Source organism: Choloepus didactylus, chromosome 2 (assembly GCF_015220235.1).
Source record: "Choloepus didactylus isolate mChoDid1 chromosome 2, mChoDid1.pri, whole genome shotgun sequence".
NCBI classification, from domain to species: Eukaryota; Metazoa; Chordata; class Mammalia; order Pilosa; family Megalonychidae; genus Choloepus; species Choloepus didactylus.
In genome coordinates, this window is record NC_051308.1 from 197,365,078 (window position 1) to 197,391,702 (window position 26,625).

Here is a 26,625-nt window from a genome sequence, read left to right on the forward strand (position 1 = left end):
TATGCTGAAAGGAAAAGCCAGTTAGTCATGTCAGTTGTCCCTGTTTAAAAGTAGGATCAGAGGCTAACAGGCAGTGAAGGGCATTCATCAGATACATGCCAGAAGCTTGCAAACCTGGGTACAAATTCTAGCCTTATCTTTCCTAGCTATGTAATCTTGGGCAAGTCCCTTAACCTATTTTGGCCTCAGAATTTCATCCATAAAATAAGAATAATAAAAGTACGTATCTCATAGGATTGTTGTAACTATTTAATGAGATAATATGTAGAACTAACATGTTGCCTGCCACTTAGAATACACCAAATAAATAGTATTTTTCTGTAGTGATGAAATTAATAATTATTAAACTTCTGATATTTAATATGCATGTTTTCCTATAAGGATAACTAATACCAAAAAGATTAGTTGTTCTCCCAAGTTCAAAGAAAATGCTAATTTTGAACAAAACTAAAAGCAGATACAATCTATTTCACTGTAATCTAGGAGCTTACATATGCATCCCTTGTGCTGCCTCAGAGGAGAAAGAGCTCAGGATTTGAAGTGAGAAGACATGGTTTCATATGTGAGCTCTACCAGTTTCTGGTTGAATAAACTTGTATAAGTAATGTCCCTTTTGAGCTTTGGTGTTTCATCTGTAAAAATGAGAATAAATGGGGAAAGCCATAAGGACCACACTCCACTTTGTCTAGTTTAGGGATGGATGAGTAGAAAAATAGGGGAAGGAAACAAACAGACAAAGGTACCCAGTGTTCTTTTTTGCTTCAATTGCTCTTTTTCACTCTAATTATTATTCTTGTTATTTTTGTGTGTGTGCTAATGAAGGTGTCAGGGATTGATTTGGGTGATGAATGTACCACTATGTAATGGTACTGTAAACAATCGAAAGTACGATTTGTTTTGTATGACTGCGTGGTATGTGAATATATCTCAATAAAATGAAGATAAAAAAAAAAGAAGAAGGGAAAGTTAAAAAAAAAAAAAAAAAGAAAGAAAAACAAGGAAAAAAAAAAGATGTAGTGCCCCCTTGAGGAGCCTGTGGAGAGTGCAGGGGTATTCGCCTAACCCACCTCCATGGTTGCTAATATGACCACAGACATAGGGGACTGGTGGTTTGATGGGTTGAGCCCTCTACCATAAGTTTTACCCTTGGGAAGACGGTTGCTGCAAAGGAGAGGCTAGGCCTCCCTATATTTGTGCCTAAGAGTCTCCTCCCGAATGCCTCTTTGTTGCTCAGATGTGGCCCTCTCTCTCTGGCTAAGCCAACTTGAAAGGTGAAATCACTGCCCTCCCCCCTACGTGGGATCAGACACCCAGGGGAGTGAATCTCCCTGGCAACGTAGAATATGACTCCCGGGGAGGAATGTAGACCCGGCATCGTGGGACGGAGAACATCTTCTTGACCAAAAGGGGGATGTGAAAGGAAATGAAATAAGCTTCAGTGGCAGAGATTCCAAAACGAGCCGAGAGGTCACTCTGGAGGGCACTCTTACGCACACTTTAGACAACCCTTTTTAGGTTCTAAAGAATTGGGGTAGCTGGTGGTGGATACCTGAAACTATCAAACTACAACCCAGAACCCATGAATCTCGAAGACAGTTGTATAAAAATGTAGCTTATGAGGGGTGACAATGGGATTGGGAAAGCCATAAGGACCACACTCCACTTTGTCTAGTTTATGGATGGATGAGTAGAAAAATAGGGGAAGGAAACAAACAGACAAAGGTATCCAGTGTTCTTTTTTACTTCAATTGCTCTTTTTCACTCTAATTATTATTCTTGTTATTTTTGTGTGTGTGCTAATGAAGGTGTCAGGGATTGATTTAGGTGATGAATGTACAACTATGTAATGGTACTGTAAACAATCGAAAGTACGATTTGTTTTGTATGACTGCGTGGTATGTGAATATATCTCAATAAAATGATGATTAAAAAAAATGAGAATAAATGAATCCAATCTCTTAGGATAGCTATGAGGTTTAGATAATATATGTGATAGTGCTTTGTGAGCTGTAAAATAATAGTCATAATTATTATGTATACATTCTTCAGAAGGAAGTTTATTAGCACATTCATTTTGTGTTCAAATAACTTGGGTTTAAAGAAGCATCTCTTCAAGAGTAAGCTTTGTTTTGGCTTTATGGTGTGGATGGGAAATGTATCTTAGAATTGATTTATGCCCTGGCTGGGTGAGTCTCTCATCTTCTAATCAAGGCCAAACAGAATTTGAGAAAAAAGTGACTGTAACCCTTGTATCAAGTTATATCAAATCATATTTTTTAAGCTCCTGCTTTGTACAGTGTGGATATTTAAAGTTTTAGGGGCCATTAAAGAATACTCTTCCAGTTAACTAATTCAAGACCAGTTGCAAGAATAAGACCAGTTGAAATACAGACATAGGACTCAGATGGGGATAAAAATGTCACCTTTGTTACTAAAAAAGTGGATCAGTGATTGTGGGTTGGGATCTGCAGCCAAGAAGGGGCTTGCTGATATATTCTTTGTCCCTATATTAGACAGAATTGTCCACTCAGTTCTTGATACAGCTTAACTTGCTGTGCCCAATCTCTTATACTTTGTAGCAAGAGAGGAGGATAGCTCCAGACATGGGAAAAGAGGGCCCTAAGCTCAGATTCTTCTCCCAAACTCACCAAGCAGATAAGTCTCTTCTCGCCCTCCTTGTGATGAATAGGGAGAGCATCTAGGAGTGTTAGTATAGCTCAGTTTCCTCCATGTGGAAGCATTACTGTGAAATAAATACCCTCTCTCCCAGCAGGGGGTTATAGGCTTTATCTTATTGAATCCTCACAAGAATTCAGAGAGGACCCCCCCCCCCAAAAAAAGCCTCAATTTTATAAATAAACAAACCATTACCCAGAAAGTTAAGTAACTTGCCCGAGAATCCAACTGAAGTCTCCCTCCCTAGATCACACTTGGCTTTTTCAGCAACCATTGGGGAGCTCAAACCATACAGATGACATCTATTAAGACATAAAGAAGGCATTGACTCCTAATAGCTTCCATGCGTCAGGCTCTGTGATAGCTATTTCAATCCCTACAACCTTTTCACCTGATGGAGAAGGAAATTGGAGCTCTAAGCTTTTAAATGACTTGGCTAAGGGCTGGGATATGATCCCAAGTGTTTCTATTTCCAAAGGTCAATAGCAGTCCAATTGGCTCCATTGAATCACTAACCCTCATATTTTTACAAATGCAAAAATTAAAACCTGGAGAAGAAAAGTGACTTTCCAAATTCATACTGCTAGAGCTAGGACGGGAATCCATACCTTTTGGTCCTTAACATCCTAACAATATTAGATAGCATTCAGCCTTGGCAGTCAGCACAGGAGTTCAGAGGAGGAAGAGCTTGCTGAGCGCTGAAAGGTGAGGAAAGGCTTTCGGAAGGAGGTGATCCGTTACTGAAGAGTGGGTTTTCTTATGCTTGGGGAAGTTTACTGTGGGTGTCTGTGTGGTCTGTCTGTCTGAGGTAGAGGATGGAACCTGGTTGTCTTTCACACCTGTGTAGAGAGATGGTAGTGTGTGGGGATTGGTGGTGTGGGCGAGGTTCTAGCGTTTGTGCCTCTATGTGAGCTAGAAGAGGCTTGTAAATATTCTGCCAGTGTGACGGAGGATTGCTCCTGAGGGTCATTCTGTGCGGGGCTCCCTCTGCTCACAGGGCTGCCAGCAGATGATCTAGAAAGTGGTGGGTTTTGTCCCCAGAATGGAGCAGGCAAATACTAGAGTAAATTTGACAACAGGAGCTCTTCTCCCCTTGAAGATGCTGAAACTTTCAGAAATGCAAATTTTTTGTCTAAAAGCAAGAATACGCTTTGAGAAACCTTTGGTGGTTTGTTGCTTTCCAATACACACACTGAACCTGAGAGCTGTAGCTCATGGGGTGAAAGAGAACCCTATTAGGCCACTTAAAGTGTGCAGAAGACTAACAATGGAAATAATACAGAAACTGAAATCAGAACACCTGTGTTCTGATTCTGTCTCTACCACTTATGCTGTGCGATCATAGGCAATCCCAATCTCTGGGTCTCATTCTCTCATCCACAGAGTGAGGCTGATTTCCAAGGCATGATTTCCAAATACTACTGCAGTGCATTTGCCCCTTAGGCTCTTAAAATACATACTTAACCTAAAAGAAATATAACAGCATTTTTTTTCTATATGGAAAAAAGTTAAATCCAGACTTTCCTTTGTTTAGTTTTAAAATTATAGCATTACCTCAGCAAAATTAAATAAAATTAAAAGGGCCAATAACAATACTTATTATCCCACATGATTGTGAGTTAGTTTATATAAATACCTTGCAAACTATAAAGTACAACAAATATTGCCGTTACTAATATTTTTAGCATTACACAGTTCTTCCCCTCAAATAGTTTCCAGCCTAGTAGTAATATTATAGTTATGCTTGGGTTCAAAAAAAAATGAGGCAGAAAGAGCACCAAAACTGCAGTCAGGAACTTGGGGATGGAGCACTGTATCTGCCACTAGTCAGCCATGTGACCTGGGCCAAGTCGGTTGCCTCTCTGAGCCTCCAGTTTCCCACCTGTGAACTAAAGCAGTTGGATTGTTCGGCATTAAGGAGCTTTTCCCACCCTAACATTCTGGGACTCGCTCAGTGTGGTCTAGGATGAGAACCTATCACATTGCTTCACATTTTTCTCAACAGCAATGTTATGCTTTTTAGAAAAAGAACTGAAGCCCAGGGAAGTAACAGAAATAAGATGTATATGAAAGGGCAGACTACTAAGAAAATTGATTTAGAAAAGAAAGCTCTGTTTGGCAGAGAACATGTCCCAGTTTTGCTAACATAAACATGGTTTCACAGAGCCAATTTGCTGAAATATTAATTTAAAGGGAAAATATATCCATTCAGTTTTCCTAAGTACAATGAAGAAAATGTCAAGATGGTTGACTTTCCTTTTCTGACTATAGACAAAGTCAAGCCATACCTTTTATCTGAGAATGCCCCTCCTCCCTCAAGGAGTCCCAAAGGGTGGGTTTCTCTGTTGATTTACAGAGTCAATAATTCAGTAAAGTCCCAAGTAAATGGCAAAACACAAACTCAGATTGGGTTTTTGTATTTGTATTTTATAAACATTTCAGGTTTTTTTTCCTCATCCTTGACCTTTTGCCATTCTTAAAATGAAGATTTATATCTTGGAAGCTTGGTTAGAAGCAACCTCAAGATTATCTCATCCAACCTCTTTCTATTATGGGACCCCACTCTCAGCAACACCTCTGGCAATATAATCTAGTAGTTTAACACATGGGTTCCCAAGCTAGTGTTTGAGTTCTTCAGGGAAACAGAACCAACGGGGTATGTATTATGTAAATATTATGAGATTTATTATAGGAATTGGCTCACGCGACTGTGGGGCTGGGCAAGTCCAAATTCTGCAGGGCAGGCCAAGAGCTGGGAACGCTGATGAAGGTTTTCAATGAATTCCAGAGGAGAAGCTGGCTGGCTGAAGTAGAGATGGAAATTCTTCCTTCTGACAGCTGAAGTCATCGGTTCTCCTTGTGAGGCTTTCAACTGATTGGATAAGACTTTTGAAGGCAATCTCCTCAGTTGATTGTAGATGTAATCAGTCATACATACAATCAATTTACTAATGACTTAGATCCACAAAATACCCTCACAGTAATAATCAGGTCAGTGCTTGCTTGGCCAAACAACTAAGCATATAAGCTAGCCAAGTTGACATATGAACTTAACCATCACAACTAGATTGCCTTGATTCAGATTCTGGCTTTGCCCTTAACAGCTTTGAGACCTTGGACAAATTACTTCATCTTATCCATGGCTCAATTTCCTTATCTGTGAAATGGGGATAATAATTCAGAGGGTTATTATGAAGATTAAATTATTTTATAAATGTAAAGTGCTAAGAATGTATCTGGTACAAAGTAGCTCAAAAATGGTAACGATTATAGTCATCATCATAATCTGCAATTAAGCCCCTATTTGTGTGCTTCTAGGGATAACAGAGTTCACTCACCCTATCCCACCCTCTCTCCCATTTCCCCAAGGCAGCCTGTCAACAGGTTGCCCAGTAGCATAGTGTTTATCAGGAGCTTTGCAGAGCTGAGTTTGAAACCATATTCTTTCTGCAGCCTTGGAAAAGATAACCCATGGTTTCTTTATCTGTAAAATGACAATAATAATACCTACTTTGCTGGGCTGTTGTGAGGATTAATTAAGGTACTATATATAAAGTGTTTAGCATGGCTCCAACTACATGGTAGGTACTCAATAAATGACAGTTGTTGCTATGATGATGATGATGATGATGAAAAAGAGGAGGAGGAGGATGAAAATTAAAAAAAGAGGAGTAGTAGTAGCCACATCATCTGCTGCTGCTCTGTTAAAAAGTTCTTTCTGACCAGCTATGTTCTGCTTCTTTGCAATTTTACCTCACCAGTTCTAGTTCTAACCATTGTTGCTGCACAGAACACATCTGCTTTGTCTTCTACTTGTCAAGCTCTCAAATGACCAAGGAAGGCTGATACAGCCCCTTCCCTATCCCAATAGCAGTGGCAACACCACCACTTCCAATTACCCTCTCTCCAGGCAGCCATCTCCCATCTTCAGCTATTCCTCAGAGAACATGGATTTTAGGTTCCTCCCTACCAGGCAGATGAGAATGGTAACAGGGACAGTCATTGTTCACTTTGAAATTCCTGTCTGAAGTGACCGTCACAGGGAAAAAAAAAAAAAATTGCCTGTGCTCTGGGGCTCCAGAGGGAATAGCCCCAGCAGAGCCATCTTTGCTTTGCAACAGTCCACTGGTGGCACAGCCCCACTGAAGTTACAGAAGGGAGTCTATAGACCGCACGCATTAGCTGACCAGGGAACAGGCAGCAATCCTGCCGAGCAGTTGGGTGCAGTCCCAACTTTCTTGTTGGGAAACAAGAAAGGTAGCTTGGTGCAGTCCTGGGCTCCAGAGAAGCTTCAGGGAAAGAGCTTCAGCTTGAAATTGGAGCAGGAAGTGCTTCTACCCAAAGGCAATGCTCCATCCAGTAATGACCACCACCTATTGAGCCTTTACCAGCTCAGACACTGTACCAGAGGCTTCACCAACATTATTCCATTTAACCTCACGACCTATAAAGGAGAAACCTATTTATCCCATCTTACATTTGGGAAAACTGAAGCTGTCAGGTTGTATAACTTCGTCAAGTTCACATAGGTAGTAAGTGATGGAGCCGGGATTTGAATCTAGGTTGGCTTCACTCTTTTAACTATTATGCTGTATAGACAAGACCATGTGTCTATACAGCATAACCGTGTGGCCTTAAACAAGTGGCTTAACCACTTTCAGCCTCAATTTTCTCATCTCCACCTACTTTACGTGCTTGTGAGGATTAAATGAGATAACATATTTAAAGGACCTGGCATGTAATGGGTGTTTAAGAAATTTGTTTCCTCTACCCACGTTCCAGCTCTCTCACTAAAGTGAGTGGGCAGGTTAATTTTTGGGGGACACATTTTTCTCATGTGAAAACTGGTTGTGATTTTATGAACGTCTTAACTTGTGTGTTTGGCAACCCTGGCAAGGTGGATGGAACCTGGGGGCTGATGCCGCAGCCTGCCAGCCTCTTTGGCTTCCTAGCATATCTTCCTGCCGGTACTCACAGCTCTGGGCACTATTATAGTTTTGGTTTCTCCTAGCAAACATCATATTTACAAACCACAAATAACAAAGTAGAAGATGCCGGAGGAGCTCTGGCATGTTAATTAAGAACAATAGCGGAAGCAGCTGGGCAGAAAATGCCAACGATTCAGAAGCAGAGGCAGCATAGCTCTGTTTGTTGACAGAAGCCAGTGCAGTATTGTGCGTTAATTGGGGAAGTAGGTAAACATTTGCCAGCAGCTTGCCCCCCAGTGCATTGGAAGACAGACAGCAGGCTGGGCCCTCTCTACCGCCTTGCCTGCCCATCTGCCCATCGCCCAAAAGATATCAGTAGAGAGGGCTTTGCACTGGGTCCTTGTAAGCAGAGAGGATTCAAGAGGTGTATGTGTCTCTTTAATGACCCTCTTGGGCATACTAGTTTCCATCTGTATACAATCGGAGGATAGTGTTCCTCCTTCAGCTTGCCAGCCTGCCTGTGACACTGGGCCTCCGAGGCCTTTGCCCCAGGGGCTCTCCCAGCTAGGAGATGGCAACAGAGACATCTCATTAGGTATGGCTTGAGTTGAGCAGTGGACAAGATTGCCTGCCTCAGGTGCTGCAGTCTGCTCACAGGCCCAGAGCTCCTGCTTCCAGCAGAGCAGTGACCTCAGGCCCAACAGGAGGTTCCCTGGCCTCCCATCATGCACACTCAGAGCTCCCATTTATCTGTGTCTCCATCCATCCTTATAATTGCTCACATACACAATGGCCGTCATTGAACACTTGCTCTGTGGCAAACACTGTGCTAATTATGTATATTTTCTCATTTAATCTTCACATCAACCCTGTAAGATTGCTACTAACTCCAGAGCCACAAAGCTCATAGCCAACACAGCTGTGATTTAAATCAGAGTCTTTCTGGTTCCAAAGCCTGTGCCCTTTCCACTAAACTAGTATCTATCAACTTTTTAAAATTTGTGACCCATTTTGATTAGCAAGAAAATTTTGTTTATTTTTCTCACTCTCAGATTCAGAGAACTTCCATGTCCCTCAGAGGATATAAACCTAATTTTGGATCCCTGTATGATTAGCATATCCCATTGAGTCAAGATTTTGACTAGCTTTACTTTCAATTAAAATAATGACCGTTAATGTCTAAAATTAAAATACGATGTTGAATTATTTTTTTAAACTAAATATCCCCACTCAACAAGGAGATAGTGATATGCTTCCCAAGGGATCCTTTTTCCCTACCCTCATCAGGTGAGATAGTCATCTTTGGGCCTGGTGGAGTAGATGTTCTACAGTTTCTTACATGTAGGCTTAGCAAGAAGATCAGCCCCAAAGGCTTAATTCGTGTCCCACCAAGCAGAAAAAGTTATCCCTGTCATCAGCAGTTAACCAAGCAGAGCTCTCTTCAGGAATGTCGGTTGTTTAATCGGTGCCTTTTCCTGAGGACCCCCTGTGCTGCTGGCCAGGCTGAGCTGTGCAGGGTGAAAGGGACTTCCACCAGCCCAGGAACAGGTCAAGTCTCCTTGACCTCTCTCTGAGCTCAGGTTTCCTCACTTGTAAAATGCAAATAACACCACCTACAAAACAGGATTATTTTAAGGATCAAATAAGGTAATAGATGTGAAACTGATCATGCCAATGCATAGTAGGCACAAAATCAGTGTACATAGATAGAATCTGAATGCCATGTGGAGAAAATAGTGCTTGTTCAGTCTTTGAGTATGTGTTTTCTTTCTTTCTAGGTAACCCAGTTGGACCCAAATAAATCATTATTGGAGGTAAAGCTGTTCCCTCAAGAAACCCTTTTTCTTGAAGCAAAAGAGTAAACATGGCCCAGCGGTGGAACCAGCCATTCCTTGACAAGCCAGAGGCCTGCGTCAAGAGAAGGGCTCCTTGCCAACCCACCCAACACGCTCGTCTCACTCAATTCAATGTCACAATTCTGCCTCTTGCAAGATTGCTGGGAAAAAAAAAGTAATAATAAACATAGCTACTTAAAATTTCCCATCCACGAGTATATGTTTCCAACCCTCATTACATAGAGAATTACAACTCTGTCACCCTCCCCTAACTCCTTCACCTTGCCCTTGTTCAATGACTAATACACTGTTCAAGTGTGAGTGATCAATAAGTTGAATTTTTACCTCTCCAGTGCCCATCTTCTCCACACAGTGTCTAGGACAGTTTTGTCTGTCCTTTGATGCCAGGATGCTATGTATTTGATATGTCTCATTGAGCCAGGGCTCACACACCTCTGCCTTTTTATTTTCATGCTGGATTTCTACTTTGTCACCTAATTTTAAAAGACAGGAGAAAAGTAAAACAGGACATTCTCACCATGGAGATTAAACTTTGTTGTAGGAGGAAAAAAGTATCATTTTTGTTGATACTTTCTGACTTCTTTGATAAGATGTAATGTTCTGAGGATTGCATTTGACACATACACAAGATACTTATTTACTGCTGCTGCCTTGGGTCTCCAGGTTCCATCTAGGAGATACTTGCTGTTGTATTGCAGCGTGGGAAACTGCTCAAACACACAATGTGAATGTCAAGATAGCATGAAGAGAGGACTAGTACAAAGACTTCGGTATCTGGCCCAGCTGCAGGAAACTGCTGTTAGGTTTGCATTTTTGGCTGTTAGAGCCTCATGGATACCAGCTCCCAAGTTGCTGGTCCATCAGTGTACACTGAACACAATTCTCTCCTGCTTTTCTCTCCCTCTACTCCATCACACATTTGGACCTTGTCACTGGTGATTTAAGCACCTTGTCTATCACCAAAATCTGAGCAGCTGCCCATGGACTCTGAGCCCAGCTATAATAAGAACTTCCTCCAAAGGCTTAATTCGTGTCCCACCAAGCAGAGCTTTTCATTCTTCTGATGTTTTAATATTAGATTGGACTCCCATTTCAAATGAAAGGGGTCTCATCCTATGGCTGAAAATTCAGACTTCACATATTTAAGAGAGCAAGCTTGGGAGCTCAGCTCAGAAGACATGTGTTGCTTGAGCCTACTTACAATAATTTGAGATTCGAATTGTAAATGTGGATTTTTGTTAATCTGTGGGTTTTGGGTCTAGTTCGTGGAAGCACTATTTATACCTCCACAAGCAATGATTTCTTTTTAGTCTAGAAATGTTTCTCTATATCTGTTTTTGTGTCTCCTGTGATCTTTATCTTAGGAGTTGAGATCCTGAGTTTGACATTTTGTACTCGTCCAAAAGAGTCTTAAGTGCTGGGTTTTTTTCTCTGCTTCCCAGCCAAGGGGTCTCAGAAGACTCTAACTGCAGCTGGAGATACGCCTGGTCATTTCCCCTTTACCCAGTAGTGGGCATTGGCCAGGAAAATTCCAACTTGTGTCTTTTTTCTGATGCTGCAACCAGGAACCTCCCCTGAACACTCTTAGAAGGGATATGCTCCTAACAGACTAGTGATATGTCTACCCAGGTAAGGGCCTTCTCTGACCCAAGGGAGCATTCAGGGAAGCTGAAAGGAAGGGAGACCCATTGTGGAAAGAGTTTAGTCTGAGCACTTTCTCTCCAGACCCACTGCTACATCCCTAACCTAGTGGGGTGTTACTAGACAGTCATTTCCAATGTGACAGATGCACTAGAACACTAGCTCTAATTCTTTCAGGTAGACCTTGTTCTGTACCTGCTGTGAAGAAGCTGCAGCCCTGAACTCAGGCCTTACACGATCTGCAGCAGGGGTGTGGGTGGGGGTTGAGAGAAGGGACTCTGAATTCACTTTCATGTTTAACCTGTTCCAAATGATTTGGGTGTAACTTCATCATGTTGTTCCCTCCCAATCACCTTCACTTCTGTATCCTAACAATATAGAATTTACTTTGAAACCAATTTCATGAAAATCATTATATTTGACTTAAGTGTGTATGAAGTTGGCACACACTTTCTAACCCTGTCCTGGAAGCTGCTTCTCCCTTCTCGGTCTGGCCTGCCCAGCCCCATAAAATCCTCTGATGAAGAGAGAGACCTCTAAGCCCTATGGCTGGGAAAGGCCTCAGCTAAGTGTCACTGTTCACTCATGACGTTCTGGTCTACTGAACTCTGGAACAGGAGGCCAAAGCAGTTGTAAAACTTCATACAAGCACAATATGAAAATGACTTGTATAAGTTCATTATACATTGACTTACTGTCACCACAAAAATAGCAGTGTCCTTTGCAATTCTTCCACTTGTTGTTAGACTTCCTTAGGCTTTACATCCCTGCTTCCAGATGCAGTGAGTAGTCAAGCAGAATATTTGATGTTCTTATGCCCAGCTGTTTACGGTGAAGCTCCAGGGCTACTTGTCATCCCCCCATTACAGTTGTAGCATTAGTTTGAAGATTTAAGGAAGTATTGTCAGTTTCTCATTGCCTCTCAGAAATGCATTTTTTTGGAGGTTTCTGGCTTGGGATTTTGTCATGCTCTGGCATCATTAGTTTTATGGGACATGCCAGTGTTCATCTCTGAATTGTAAGCATCCAAGGTCAGAGTTGGGTAAGGGCATCTTTTATGGAATCTTTATGTTTTAACATAGGTGAATAGTATTTAGCCTTTCATAAATTTTTCCTTGGTGACATTAGAATCATAAAACATGTTTGCAGTTTTATTAAAATTACTACTCCCGAAAGCTAGACATGCTGGCCTCAGGGTGCTGGTCAGTGGGATAAGTTTTAAACAGGTTGCAGTGTTCTGAAAGATTTCTCCCAAAACCTGGAAGTTTTTCATTTGGATGTGGAAGAGGGTATTAATTGTCTCCATTAGCCGATTCACTAATTGACATACTTCTACCACCCCCTTCAGCCGTGCAACCATCCAGATCTGGATCCTACAAGTGTGCAGGACATAAAGTCCTAAACACAGTGCCGGAATAATTCACATAAGCATTGCCTTTTATAGTCTGTGCAACACTTTCACAATGCATTATCTCATTAGATCCTTTTAAACATTCTTGGAGGGAGGGAGATCCTCACAAACACACAAAAACAAATTCTAGAGATGTTGGTATCTTCCAGGTTGAACCTTGATCCTGACAACATTTATACAGCCCTTTGCAATTTACCACATCTTCCACACTCACCAGCACAGGCCAGTGTTGTGAAGGAAGCCAGGCAGAGATGATCATTCCAAGTTTGCATATGGGGCTCAGAGGGCTAAAGTCACCCAGCTTGTCTGTAGAAGAGTAAGGATTCAAACCTTGCCCAGTGACATGTTTAATGGCTGCGGTACCCTGACCGTGCAAAGGTAGCATAATCATTTGTTCTTCAAACCCTGGTTTCTGATTTTCAGGCCCACTGCTCTTATGTAAAGAATCTCTAAGTTTCATGTCCAAGAATGAATCTTGGACTCCCCAAAAATTGTGTTTAAAAAAAAAAAAAAGCTAAATGTGTACTTTTTCTGGAAGGAGTATCTATATTCATCAGATTCCCCATCATGCAAAAAGTCAGATTATTTAGGAGGATGAATCTGGTCCGTCCTGTTCATTCTCTGTACCAAGGCATATTTTTGCCTAAAAGAAAGATGTAGGCTCTAAAGAGGATGAGATGCATCAACTAGGCTTTCTTGTCTTGAACCTTTCCCTCCCTCCCCGCATTTACTATTTCTCCCTTGTCTCAGATAATCTGCTTTAGAAGATGATCTGTAACAACCCCACCCAGCCATATATTGCCTCTCTGCTGTATTTTAAAGTTTGATCTGAAAAGATATACCAACAAAAGAGTCTTGATCTCCAGTCTTAACTTTTGTATACTATCTATTAGTTGTGATTCTCAGTTTTGAGAGATGGTATAATGTGTGATTATGAGCACAGCATCTGGAGCCATATTGCCTGGATCCAAGCCCACTCCTCCACTTAGCAGCAGTTTGCCCTCTGGGGGAGGGGGGTGTCACTTAATGCCACAGCTTTTTAGCTAAGAAGTGTGATAATAGTACCTGGTTGATAAGGCTTTGTGAACTTTAAATGAATCAATGTAAAACAACAGTTGTTATCCGGTCTGCAAATTTATGAGATTATTATAGGAAAAGAGTGGGATAATGACAGCTGTGAGAGTTGGCAGTTTATGGTGGAGGACATAGAAAAGCAGACACAAGAAGTCCAGGAGCACAGTTCTAAGGCCTTTCAGAGACAGGTTAAAGAGCCCTGCATAAAGTGTCACTGTGTTACCAGTGTCCCTAAGGAAAAGCCTGGAGCATCATGGGAAGGAGAAACGAGAAAGGCAGACTAACCTGTTGAGCATTTAGGACATGTCCAGTACTGTGCTCAAAACATTACAGACATTACCTCATTAAATTCACAACATCTCTGCCAGGTAAGTGATCTTAACCCCATTTTGAAAAGGCAACAGATTCAGAGGTAAAGGGACTTGCTTGAGCCCCACAACAAATAAAGAGCAGAGCAGAGTTTTGGACCCAGACATTTGACTCCAAAACCCTTGCCAACCCTTGCCATGTTTGACAATGCAGTGCTGCCTCCAAGGAAAGTGTGACATGTTACCAAAATATTTCAAATGATTGCAATATTGACACTTCAGAGGTATTGGTAGATTCTAAGTGGGGTAAAGCCACATTCTTATAAAAAAACTCATCTATCCGAAATGACTCTTTCCCCAAGAGTTCTTAGTACTAGTGTTTTGCAGAAATGTGTCAGGAGACAGAATTTAAGCAGTTTTTTCTTTTTAAACACATGCAGTTATTTAAAAAGGATTCTATTGCTTCTACCTCTTTAACATTTCTAAACTCCATTCTCTGCTCCTTCATCCTTTTTCTCCACTGCCATGTCTTCCCTTCAGACTTTTCTCATCTCTCACCTGGGCTATAAAATCATATCCTAACTGATTTCCCTTTCTCCAGTCCCTTCTCTGCTAAACCAGTCTCCCCACAGCTGCCACAATGAACTTTCTAAAACACCTTCCTCACCATATCACCCCCCTGTTATAAACTCCTCAAAGGCTTCCCACTGCTGCCAGAATAGAATCCACACTCTTGACTTGGCTTTTAAAATCCCTGTGATCTAGCGCCAAATCCCTTCCCATCCTGCCACACATCCTAAGCTACCTGCAGTTACTTGAAAGCACCAGCTTCCTGTCACTTCTGGGCCTTGCACATTCTATTCCCTCTGTCCTGAGAGCCCTTCCATCCTACCACTCATCCATCCTTCACTTTCAGTTCAGGCTTCATTTCCTCCGGGATGGTTTCCCTGACCATGGCCACACCCTCCACATACCCTTCAGATCAGGTGCCTGTGCTGTACGTCTTCTGCCCCCGCTGCTGCCCTTTTCATAGCCCAGGGTCATTCTGAACTATAGCTCTCTCAGCTTGTTTGTACTCCCACAGACTGAGCTTTCCAAGGGGTCTGGGTCACTTCATATCCTCAAGGCCTAGCCAAATGCCTCATACATAGTAAGCATGCAGTAATTTTGCTGGACTTATTTTTAACTGAATTTAAAGAAATAATGATGCCCATGTATTAATAAGGTGGACACCTCCAACTCTAACCTCTAGCTTATCTGAGAACATTTTGAGGGCACAGACCAGCACTCAATCATCTGCTTATTTCCAGAGCCAGCCCGGGGTCTGGTACATAGCAGTCATGCAGCAGTGGTTACTGAAGCAGTTAATTAATTGGAGCCGGAGCAAAACCACCTGGAGCTGCTGAGGAAAGAAAGAAAGTAAAGAAAGTGGTGTGGAGTACCTAGGCAAGCCCAGCACAATGCTTGGGGCTTTATAAATTCAGTCCTTCCCGGCCACTTTTAGAATTACTCTGTGGTTGGCACTATTAATCGCTATTTTACAGCTAAGAAAACCGAGGTTCAGAGAAATTATGTCACTCTCCCAGAGACACACAGCTGGTAGAGAAAGGGACTGGGCTTCCACTTTTGATCTGTGCCCAATGCTCATGCCTGATCTGTTTTCCCTCGTAGATGAGGTGCCCCTACCCAAACTGCTTCAGTAGCTCTAACTTCCAACCCATAGATAATGGACTATAATAAAAATTCTCACACTCTTCCCTTTCCCCCTTGCCTTCTAGAAGACTGCACGTCCCTAGTTTTCCTCTCACCTCTTTCTAATGGATCGCTCTCTGTCCCCTATGCAAGGTTTTCCTGCTCTGCCTGCCTGTTAAATGTCAGCACCCCCTAAATTCCTTTCCTAGCCCTCTGCTCTTCTCAAACTCTCCTTAGAAAAGAGGCAACTTGTGCTTCAAACTCGGCTCCCATTTTGCTTAAGGTATAAATCCATAAGGGTAGGGTCTGTGTGTCTTGGTGTTTTACCCCTCAGCATGAATCTGGCACAGTTGATAATACAGTGAACATATTTATTGTATGCCAGGCACTAAGTACTTTACTTTTATTACTCATTTACTCTTCACAACAACCCTATAAAGTAGGAGCTATTATTATCCCCACTTTTTGGTGAGCAAACTGAGGCACAAAGAGGTTATGTAATTTGTAATTTGCCCAAGGTCACACAGCTAGTAAACCAAGGAGCCAGGACTCCAACACAGGCAATTTAGCTCCAGAGTTCAGTCTATCTCTCCACTCCACTCTCCTCCAGAGAGCCTTCGGGAACCCCCAGGACAGGTTAGGGGCCTTTTCTAATCCCCTTGTCTGTTTGCACTTATCCCATTATTGTGATTGTTTGCACAGAAGTCTCCCCCTCTGGACCATGATAGGCCCATCCCCATGGGACCTGGCATAGAGCAGACAGTAAATGTTATGTCAATGAATGAACTAAAAAACTATCCTGTGAGGTGGGACATACTATCCCTATTTCATACATTGATAAACTGAGGATCAGAGAGGTCAAGCCATTTGCCCACGGTCACATAGCTACTATGTAACTTACTCATGACCCACACTTGGGTCTGTCTAGCTCCAAAGCAAATTATTTTTTTCCACCATGCATTTTAAGCAGACCAGACCTGTAGAGATCAGGTCAGTTTTGAGTCCTCCATTCATCACTTAGGTCTTTTGTTAACCACTGGAATCTCAGCCCCTGCCCTTGAACCAGAGCTCCCAGGCTGGGGTGAGGTGGGAGCCAGCAATGACAGGTCAGAGCTAGAGGAGTTCCAGGAGCTGTAGAACCCAGAAGAAGCCCCCAGTCCAGGTGGCCAGAAAGGCTTCTGGGGAAAGGTAAACCCCATCCAGGAGCTTGGCCAGCATTCACTCTGAAAATGGGCCTGGCCTGGCAGACTGCCAATCCTGGCATCCCAGAGTTGGAAAAAGCAGGCATCCTACAGGATCAGAATGGAGCCCGCCCCTCTGGGCTCAGGCCTCCAGGCCCCGGAAAATGTTATCTGCCTAACTCAGACACACACTGGTAACATTTGCATAAGGCTTTTCTGAGGAGTTGCTACCAGGAGAGTCTCACTGAAACTTTTCTCCCAGTGTTTTTGGAGTGTGGTGGAAGCACATGTAAGAGAACCAGGTGGGCAGTGAGGAACTTAAGTCCAGAGATGGATGCCACATCTGGAAATAGACTAAGCATCCCACAGATGAATCATAATTTTCCTACCCGGATCTGCACAGACCCTTGGTCATTTCAAAGTATTTCCAAATTCAGCAGGTCTATGTTTCCTCATTCTATAGATGAAGAAATTGAGGCCCAGAGCAGGGAAGTGATTTGCCCAAGCCCTCTCATTCTGGCATGCCTTGAACCACTATTACACACTGTGTTTCTTCATATAGAAAATGGGTGGATTTTATGAGCTTTCTGCATACTGTGGGAGGCCATAGTATAGAGGAGAGAACAAGTTCTCTGGCATAAGAACTATTTGACTAAAGGCTGCACCATTTTCTAGCTGTGTGACCCTGAGCAAGTCACTTAACCTGAGTTTCCTTTGCTGGTCTCCAAAGTAGCAATAAATGCCTTTCAAAGAGAAGCTGGGCAGCACCAGTACCAGGCACCTTCCAGGCACAATCACATATACTAATCTGGTCCTGGGTGTCATATTGCAAAGTTTTCCTTATAAATATAATGTAGATATTAGTAAGATAGAACAACATAATAGTCACCATATGTCTCCCCACCCTTAATAGATATATTTACATCCTGTTCTACACTTTACTTTTTTTTAACTCAGTATGACTTAGCGTGATCCTGAAAAAATAGGTATTGATTAGGCAGACAGATGGAGGAAGGTATTTCAAGCAGAGAGAACAGCATGTGCAAAGGCATAGAAAGTGAAAGTATAGGCAGTTTGGGAAGAGAAAAATTTGGTGTCATACAAGCATAGGGTAAATGTGGAGGGGGCAGGATAGGAGGTAGGGAATGAAAAAAGATAAGGCACGGAAGTCACTGTCAGGATAAAGCCAAATTGGAAGGGCTCTTTTATACTAAGAAAAACCTCTGGAATCCACAAATAAAATTACTAAATAAGAAATGTATTCGGTTAAGAATTTCTCTCTGGAGCTGGATTGCCTGGGATTGTGTCCAGGTTCCACCACTTACTACCTATGTGGCCCTGGACAAGTTACTTGACCTCTCTGAGCCTTCTTTGGGAAAAGAATAATATCACCCTAAGTTAGTACATAAGAGATCACATAGTCGGTACTACATAAGTATCGACTATTTTTTAAAATATATACAAAGGTACAGAATTACTCCTTTTATTATCAACGCATGCTAGATGCAGGAGGGTGTAGTGGAATGAGCAGACTTTCGAATTGTATGGCCTGGGTTTGAGTCCCAACCCTACCACTGATTAGTGATTGACTTCTCATTGAAGCATCTCTGAGCTTCAATTTTCCCATCTGTAAAATGGGTAACAATACCTAAAGCCAGAAACTGGGACACTGCAGTGACTAAGAAAGGAGAAGTGCAGTCTCCCCAAGCCTCTGGGAAGCACCTCCCACCTGTCTCTTCTCAGAGACCCCATTATTTGGGGCCTCCCTGGCTCTGTTTGTTCTCAGTCCAACTAGGACTTCCCGAAGTCAAGAGCTGGGGTCTGTGGCCCCTGTGGTAGAGTATGGCTTTGGGATTTGTAGGCAAACATTTCCACCATTGTGGCTAACGGAGACCCTGGAGAAAGTGGTAGGTAGAATGAAAGAGGTGACGGGGAGAGGTAGATGGTCTAGAGTCTCTATGGGACGGTAAGCACCTCTGCCAGAAGGTGCTGGTTCTGGAGGGATTTTTCAGATGAGAGTTCAGGAGCAGATCACCTGGGGAGGCAACTCATGTTGCCAGCTGTCCACTCCTCCCGGTCTTCCTTCTGATGGTAGCCAAAAGATGCTGCAAAGGAAACAACTGTTCTGTTCTCTTTGAAGCAAAGGCAAGGACAGTGATTCATTCATTCAGCAGCTATCTAATAAATAGTAATACTCAATATTCTTGAGTATTAAGGACTACATAAATTGTGTTATTGAATCCTCACAATGACCCCAGGAGAGTGTTATTTTCACCCCCAGCTTACAGAAGAGGAGATTTGACAAAGGAAGGACACCGGCCCAGATCTGCTCCCACATTGGCAGCTCTGGTCAGCCCAGGCCCTGTGACCAGAGGTGCTGAGGACACCTGGGGGGGGGGGGGGTGGGTGTCAGACACTTGACTGACAGAACATAGTGTGGTCAGCCCTGGGGGAGGAAGCTGGGGCTTTGGGCACACAGAAATGGAGTGAAAAAGCCCCCAAATAGGGGCTTCCTCCACCTCTCCTGCCTTCACCCCAGCAGCCAGCTTGGGGAACTGGGGGTGGGGAATGTGGCCTCAACTCCATCTTGTCTCACTTTTTTCTCTGAGATGGAAAGAACAGTTCTCACCCCTTCCCCCACTAGCTGTATGACCCTGGGAAAGTCACTTCCTCTCTGTGCCTCAATTTCCTCTGATATGAATTGGAAATGAAGATGCATGGCTACATGGCTGCAAAGAGGGCCTGTGCATCACGGCATCCTCAAACCCAGAGGCTGAACCCACCATTGGGGCAGGAAGCCTACTTGTGGATCAGCTCCCCCACCTCCACCCCCACTAGGAAAGAGGGTCAACACAAGGGCTCAGGGCCAACTAGCACTGGGCTCCAAATTGGAGAAGAATGGGCTAGACCTGCCCTGAGCCATTCCTGCAACCGGGAACTCACCCGCCCATCCACAGGCAGCCTGGAAGGAAACTGCCTGTCCCAGCGGGGAAATGGGTGGGGAGAGGGGAAGGAGGAGTCCGCGGGTGGAAGAAGTCGGAGTCGGAGAACTCATTATCTGAGGAAAAAACGCCAACTTTGAGTGTGTGTGTGGCCTGCGAAGGTCGATTAGCCTTCTCCCTTCCAGCCCCAACCTTCGTGTTTCTCATTCTGTTCAGCAACCCTGGGGTGCGACGGCCCATTGTCCCTCTCCGCACTTCCGAGGAGGGACCACGATTCAAACCCAGGCTGATCCGGCCCAGGAGCCCAGACTTAATGAGGTGAGCGAGCCCTACTGAGCCCCAAATGACATGGCCCGGCTGCTGTAGTTCCCCCAGGAAATCTGACTCCGCGGCTGCCGTGCCCAGAGAGAGCTAGCGACTCACTAGCAGTCACACAGCGCTGCGGAGATCTTAAGTCTGCGTGGTGCGTCCGCCCTGGGGCTGTTTTCTGGAACCGCCGTTTTCAGAGGTCTTCTCGGGAGATGGAGACAAGGAGAAGGAAAGTCCAAAGAAGTCCACCTCGGGGTCACGTGCCATTCCCAAGGCCATGGGAAGACCAGCAAATCGCTTGGACCTTTATATCCACCGTTTCCTCTGTACTGAATAGGCGCCTCCTCCCTCCCTTCCCTGGGCTTGGTCAATTCCCGGGTTCTTCCAAGTTCACCTCCGGAAAATTGTGAGAACTAATTAAAAATGGGGTAGGAGTGAGCTCGGAAAGAAGGCCGGTTCCAAGATAAATGTACTAGAAAGAGTAACTTTCTTATGCTCCTTCCGCAACCAGTAAGAGGTTGCAATGGGAGAAAAGATTCCATTCACGTAGTAGCCACATAATATATCAAGGTATATGCTACCTATTCCTAGTAACAGAACTATAGGAAGAAAACGACATCCACCAAGGGACACAAAATCGGGAATAAATGAAAGTCACACTAGATGGAAATATTCCATATTGTGAAGATGCATTATCTCCCTCAAATTGATTTTTAAAGATAGTTAAATGCCAATCAAATTTCCAAAGGGTTTTTTTTTCTTTGACTTCCTTCTTGGAAGTCGCTTAAAAATTCTAAAATATTTATTCAAAAGACTTTATTTTGGAAATAGCCTGGAGAATTTTGAAAAAGAAGAATCAGGAAATCAGAAGGAGGACTTGCCCTCTCAACTATTGCAGAGCTACAATAATTAAAAGTGAGGTTGATGAAGTTACAGTGGCTGAGAGACTTCAAATGGAGTAGAGAGATCACTCTGGAGGGCATTCTTATGTGCTATATAGATATCCCTTTTTAGTTTTGGAAGGAAAATGTTCAAAAATTGATTGGGACGATGAATGCACTACTATATGATGGTACTGTGAACAGTTGATTGAATACCATGGATGATTGTACAGTATGTGCTATATCTCAATAAAACTGAATTTTTTTAAAAAAGTGAGGCTGGTGTAGGAGTAAACAGCTCTCTGGGGAAAAAAAAAGGAAATACTGAAACCAACCTAAGGCCATCCGAAAATTTAGTGCATGGTAAAGGTGGTATGTCATGTCAATGGGGAAAAGGTGCTTCATTAAATAGTGCTGTGATAACTAGCTAACCATTTAGGGAAAATTAAGATACAAATCTACTTCACACATTCCATCAACATTAATTTCAAATGAACTAAAGGTATAAAATGTAAATAATGAAAAAGTACTAATATATAAGTGAATGCTTTTAGAAGGTTGGATTTGGAAAATCCTTGTTAACTATGATATTGTATAGAATCTGTATAGAAATATATAGACCTATATAGAAATATAAATATATAGAAAAAATGGACAGATTTAGCTACATTAGATTTTTTCTTCATTATAATAATAACAAAACAGGATAAACGGTCAAAAGATGAATGAAAATGCAGCATATGTTGTGAATAAAAGTATGCTCCTGTCTTTAATATATAAACAGCTATAATAAACTAAGGAAAGAAGAAGCTCTGTGATTAAAAAAAATAAGCAAAGAATAAAAATAAGCATGGATAATAATAATAATAATAAAATAACCCACAAGTGACCAACACATTGGGGAAAATGAAGGAAATGCAAAATACCATGGCAAAGAGATACTGTTTTTTCCTGCTCAAGTTGACAAAGATTTAAAAGATCAACAAGACGAGTGTTCATCAGGGCAACCTTTCCTGAGCAGTATTTGACTGGTAGCTATCAAAAGCCTTAAAAAAAGAAAAAAAAAAAAAAGCCTCTGACAAAGCAAACTTGTTTTCTAAGAATTACCCTGAAGAAATAATTAGGCAAATTCAGAATGTTCATTGCAACAATGCTTATTATAGCCAAAACTGGAAACAAACTAAATACCTATTAACAGGGAATTGGCTAAATAGAACACATTGGCATTAAGGGATATTAAGAAATCTTCTTAAAAGTTCATGTAGATCTATATTAATATGAAGAGATGTCATCACATTTGTAAGCAAAGTAACAAAAAAGTATTTCTGTAAACGTGTGTGCAAAGACAAAAGTTTAGAAAATATATTTCAAATATGTTTTGCTGAATTGCCAAGAATATTTTATAATAAGATATTTTAGGAGAACAATAACAGCGTTTCCATTTGGGAAACCGAATCTCTCACATCAGCTGCCCCTGCCTTCAGGAACGCTCCCCTGACCATCCTTCCCTCATGTCCCACAGCAGTTCTGTGCTCACTGCGAGGTTAGTGGTGGGTGGCTCTGTCCCCAGTTGACCAATGAGATCCTCAAGGGCCCATCACTATTGATGGGTGACCAGACCTCAGGGCCTGGCACATAGTAGGTGCTCAATAAATGCTCTTACATGACTGAATGCCCTATCCCTCGAGTTTCCGAAAATGGTCACTGAAGTGACTGGAATCAACCGACCGGAAGCCCCTAGGTCTGGTCCTACCCCCAGCCCCAGAACAGAAGGTGAGGAGGAAAAGACTGGGAGTCGGTTCTGGGTTCCCATCCTCCTCGCGCTCAGCCGCACTAAGGCTCAAGGAAAATGGACGTCACACCTCCCCAAGGATTGTGTACCAAGCGCGACAGCACACACCAAGCGCTGAGCAGAGTAGCGGTACACCGTAGGCGTTCAATAATTGGAAGAAAATTGTTGGGCGATGAACACTCCCGGCGCATTTGTCCCAGGCTCAGCTACGTCCGACTAGAATGTTATTTAGATAGGAAGCCCGGCGACACTAGGCGACCGCTCCCCTGCGCGAGTCCTGCAGGCGCGGAGTTGGGATCCAAAGGCTGCTGCGGCCGCTGGGGCTCTGCGCTCGCGGCTTGGATCACGGTCTCAGCGCCGGCGCCCTCGCTCCCCGGCCTTTACTTGGCTCCCGGGCCGGGAGAGGCTGAGCACCCGCGGGTTCCGGGTGGTTTCGAAGGGGGGCCTCGGGCCCGAAACCATTCCCCTTTGCCCACCCAGAGCCCGGGCCTGGAACCCTGCAGAAGAACATCTGCGTTGGGTAGGGACCGAAGTCTGGTATTCGTGGGTTCGAATTCTGGCTCTGTCCCGTACTGATTGTGAAATGTGACACAAGTCACTTCACCTTTCTGAGTCTCAGTTTTCTCACCTGTAAAGTGAGATAATAGGCCCTGCCTCGCAGAGGGGGTTGCGAGTTAAGCAAGACACTGTGAGGCAAGCGCGAGGCGCAGGGCCGCTCACAGGATGAGCGCTGGAGAAACCAAGCGCCACGATGGGAGAGGTTCTCTCTGGCTCCGATATTGTACCCGGGTCTCTGGTTCTGACCATGGCCCTGGCCTAGGCAGGGTCTATGGCTTTGACTACGGAAAGGGCCGTTTTTTGTGGGGGCGGGGACAGCAAATCCATATTCACCCCGGGTTGCGAGCCGCTCAGGATCTTAATAAGCGTAGTTCCTGCGTGGATCTGGAGGAAAACATTGTCATTATGTCTGTGTGCACGTGGTCCATGTGTGTGTGTCCGGTGTCCACGCGCGTTTTAGCGCGTCCAGGAGCCTCTGTGGTTGTGCCGGAAACCGCGTGAAGGCGGCGGCCCGCGGACTCCTTCCCTCGAAAGACTCCGATTTTCTTTGCGCCCCCTTCCCTGGTGAAAAGTTTCAGCCAAACTAACGGAATCCGGCGCGGCCGGGGGAGGGGCGAGGGCGGGAGGGGACGATTCCATCCCAGAGTCACCGGTTTGGGGATAATTACTTTTAATGTCAGAAAGATTTAGTTTAATATCATCTCTATTAGGCTGCCGGGAGGGTAATTAAACGCGACGTGCCGCAGCCGGCAAACAGATGGCGTCTGCTTGCTCCGAGGCCGCGGGCAAACAGCGCAAAAGTCAACGCCTCCTGGGTCCCCCATCAGCGCCCCCCGTCCTGCTCCTACTCAGCGCCACCGAATCTTCACCTTTGCCCCCACGCAGCACCTTCCGCCCCCTCCTCGCCCCCGACCCGAGCCTCACCACGGGTGCCCACCAGGGCCACTCTTTGGACCCCACCATTGCCAGGGCAAAGGCGTGGGCGGTGGGGTTGGTCGGGTAAGTCGGTGAGAATGGGTTTTCTTAGCTGGGAGCGCTCACCCTGGGCTCTCAGCCCCCGGAATAACAGAGGCCTCAGCAGATGATTCTGCTCTAAGAGGAAGTATGTGAGTGTGTAGGTATGTGGGACTATGTAAAAACCGGCCTACTACCCTCAGCCGCCTCATCTACCCAAGAAGCCTGAGACTTTCTTTGCCCAGGGTCCAGCCGCCTGTAGGGCCCTGGGGTGGACGGAGGGCTGGAGCTCCACCGAGGAGCGCAAGACACGCGTGCGTGAGGATGTGCTGTCTGGGTGTGAGGTTATTGAGGTGGGAGTCTGTGAGCTCTGGTGTGAGATCACGCACCAAGTGGATGTGCCAGCGTGAGAACACGGTTAAGAGAGTTCTGTGAAGTCAATCGGGGTTTCTGGAGGGGTCTACTTGGGTGGGAGGGCAGCATCAGAGATGAGTGCGTCCCGTGGGCGGTCACTGTATGCGGGGGGTGAGGCGGTGTCCAAAACTTCTACAGAGATATCACGCGAATGGGGGGCTGTCCAGGCATGAAGAATCTACACGCAGGTGCGGGGGTGTCCCCGAGCCCCTGCTGCCTCACCCTGGGCATGCTCTTCCCACTGCTGGCGACTTGGCCGGGCATCCCCCTCCCATCCTCACCCCTTCCGACTGCATTCCAAATCAGGAGGGACTAGCCTCAGAGCGGCCAGGGAAGTCGGGCAGCGGATTCTTGCCCTGCGGAGTTGTGGATGCGTGGACATCGGCCCAAAACGGTTACACCATTATACATTCACTCACATGAGCACCCTACCCTTCAAGGGCTGGGAGAAAAGGTTGTGGATCTGGGTCCTGTGGGGGCTGTGAACGCGAGGAAAAAAGAAGCTAGAGAAAAGAGAGGGGCCTGCACTAGGGTGGGCAGATTCCCTCTGGTTCGGCTAGGTTGCAAGGTGCATGCACCATATTCCTACGCCACACCCTAAAAAAGTAGGTCCTTCCTCGCCAGAGTTAGAGCTCCGACACCTTGAGTCCTTTTGGCTGTTCTCTGACTCCTGATTCACCGGGACCGTGGTGGGCCCTCACGGTGGCCTGGCCCCAAGCGCGAAGAAGGACCTGGACCATCGCCCCCTCCCCGAAAACTTGGCGGATTTCTAGAGTTTATTTCGTTTTGGTTTTAAAATTATTTCTCGAAAATTCTGTCCAAGGGCGCTTTAGGTACCGGGCGGCCCCGGCACTGGATCAGGCCTCGGTCGGTGCCCCTCCCCCGCCAGGGATCGCGTAGATTTCTTGGCCGCTTAATTCCAGGTGTTGGAGAGTGGGGTGTGGATCCTGCACTCTTGGAAGATGTATCACCCATGCATACCCTTATTCTCACTCCACGTGGGAGACCCTCGAGGGAGCTGACCCCGTTTTCTCCCCAAACTCGTTCTCGAGCTCCAGCCAGTGGAATTTGCTGGGAGCGAGCCACCCAGTTTCTACCGCTGTCACAGATTCTGTCCGTGTTGGAGAGCACTCGCTCCCTAGGCCTGGTCAACTTTCTGGAAGCCCTTGGCTCGGCTCTTTGGCAAATCACCCTGCCCTCCACGCTATTCCCCCGAGTTGACTTCTTCTAAGGGAACATGCCATGGTTTTCCCCCGGGGCGAGGTTCCGCGGTCTGCAGTGGGGCCCTGCCGGTCGCGCCTTTTTCCCCAGTCTCCAGCCTCAGGCGTCAAAGGCGGCTGGGCTGGCACGGCAGGGCTCAGAAGCCGTGCCAGTAGGGAGTGGCTGCGTCCCGAGGCCGCGGCGCATCGGCCTGTCTGCGCGCCCAGCAGGTCTGCGCCGGGGGCAGGGAAGGCGGGACCCGGGAGTCCTTGAGGTTCAAAAAGAGAAACGCGGAAACGCACGATCAGAAGTAGGGGAGAACAACGCGAAAGCTTACTTGTTTTCTCATTAACTTAACGAATTTTCTTTACTCTGAAGGAGAAAGAGAAGTGTAGAGAATAAAAATGAGAGTGAGAGAACATTAGGAGAGAGAGAGACAGAGAAAAGGCACGGAGATAGAATAAAAACCGAAGGCGACCACGCCCGAGGACCGCGGCATTAATTCCAGATGTTGCTATTCAAAAGGGAAACAAAATCCAAACCTGTTACCTCCTCAGTAGCCCGAGCTGTTCCTCAGGGCCCTGACGTCGGGACAAGAGAGTAAGGCGAAAGTTTAAAGTGCTTCTGGGGGCCCGCGGCGACCTTGCGTCCTGCCGGAAAGGACCGACAGACTGATGCGCGTCCTGCGTCCAAGAGAGTCTGGGGAGACAGAGACCACTTTTTTACTTTCTTTGGAAAGAAGGAAAATTAAGCCAAACGTTAATTTATAACGACAAAAAGAATCCCACCAACACGGAAAAGAAATTTG

General features: G+C 44.8%; 1 protein-coding gene across 1 annotated transcript in view; it reads left to right on the forward strand.

The window, feature by feature from the left end:
* Positions 1–9,640, forward strand: part of FAF1 (Fas associated factor 1) — a 618,418-nt gene extending 608,778 nt beyond the window's left edge. Inside the window, exon 19 of the mRNA XM_037827260.1 lies at positions 9,383–9,640. Within this exon, the coding sequence (XP_037683188.1) occupies positions 9,383–9,466 (84 nt within the window). The 3' untranslated portion in view covers positions 9,467–9,640. The remainder of the gene's footprint in view (positions 1–9,382) is intronic.
* The last annotated feature ends 16,985 nt before the right edge of the window (positions 9,641–26,625 follow it).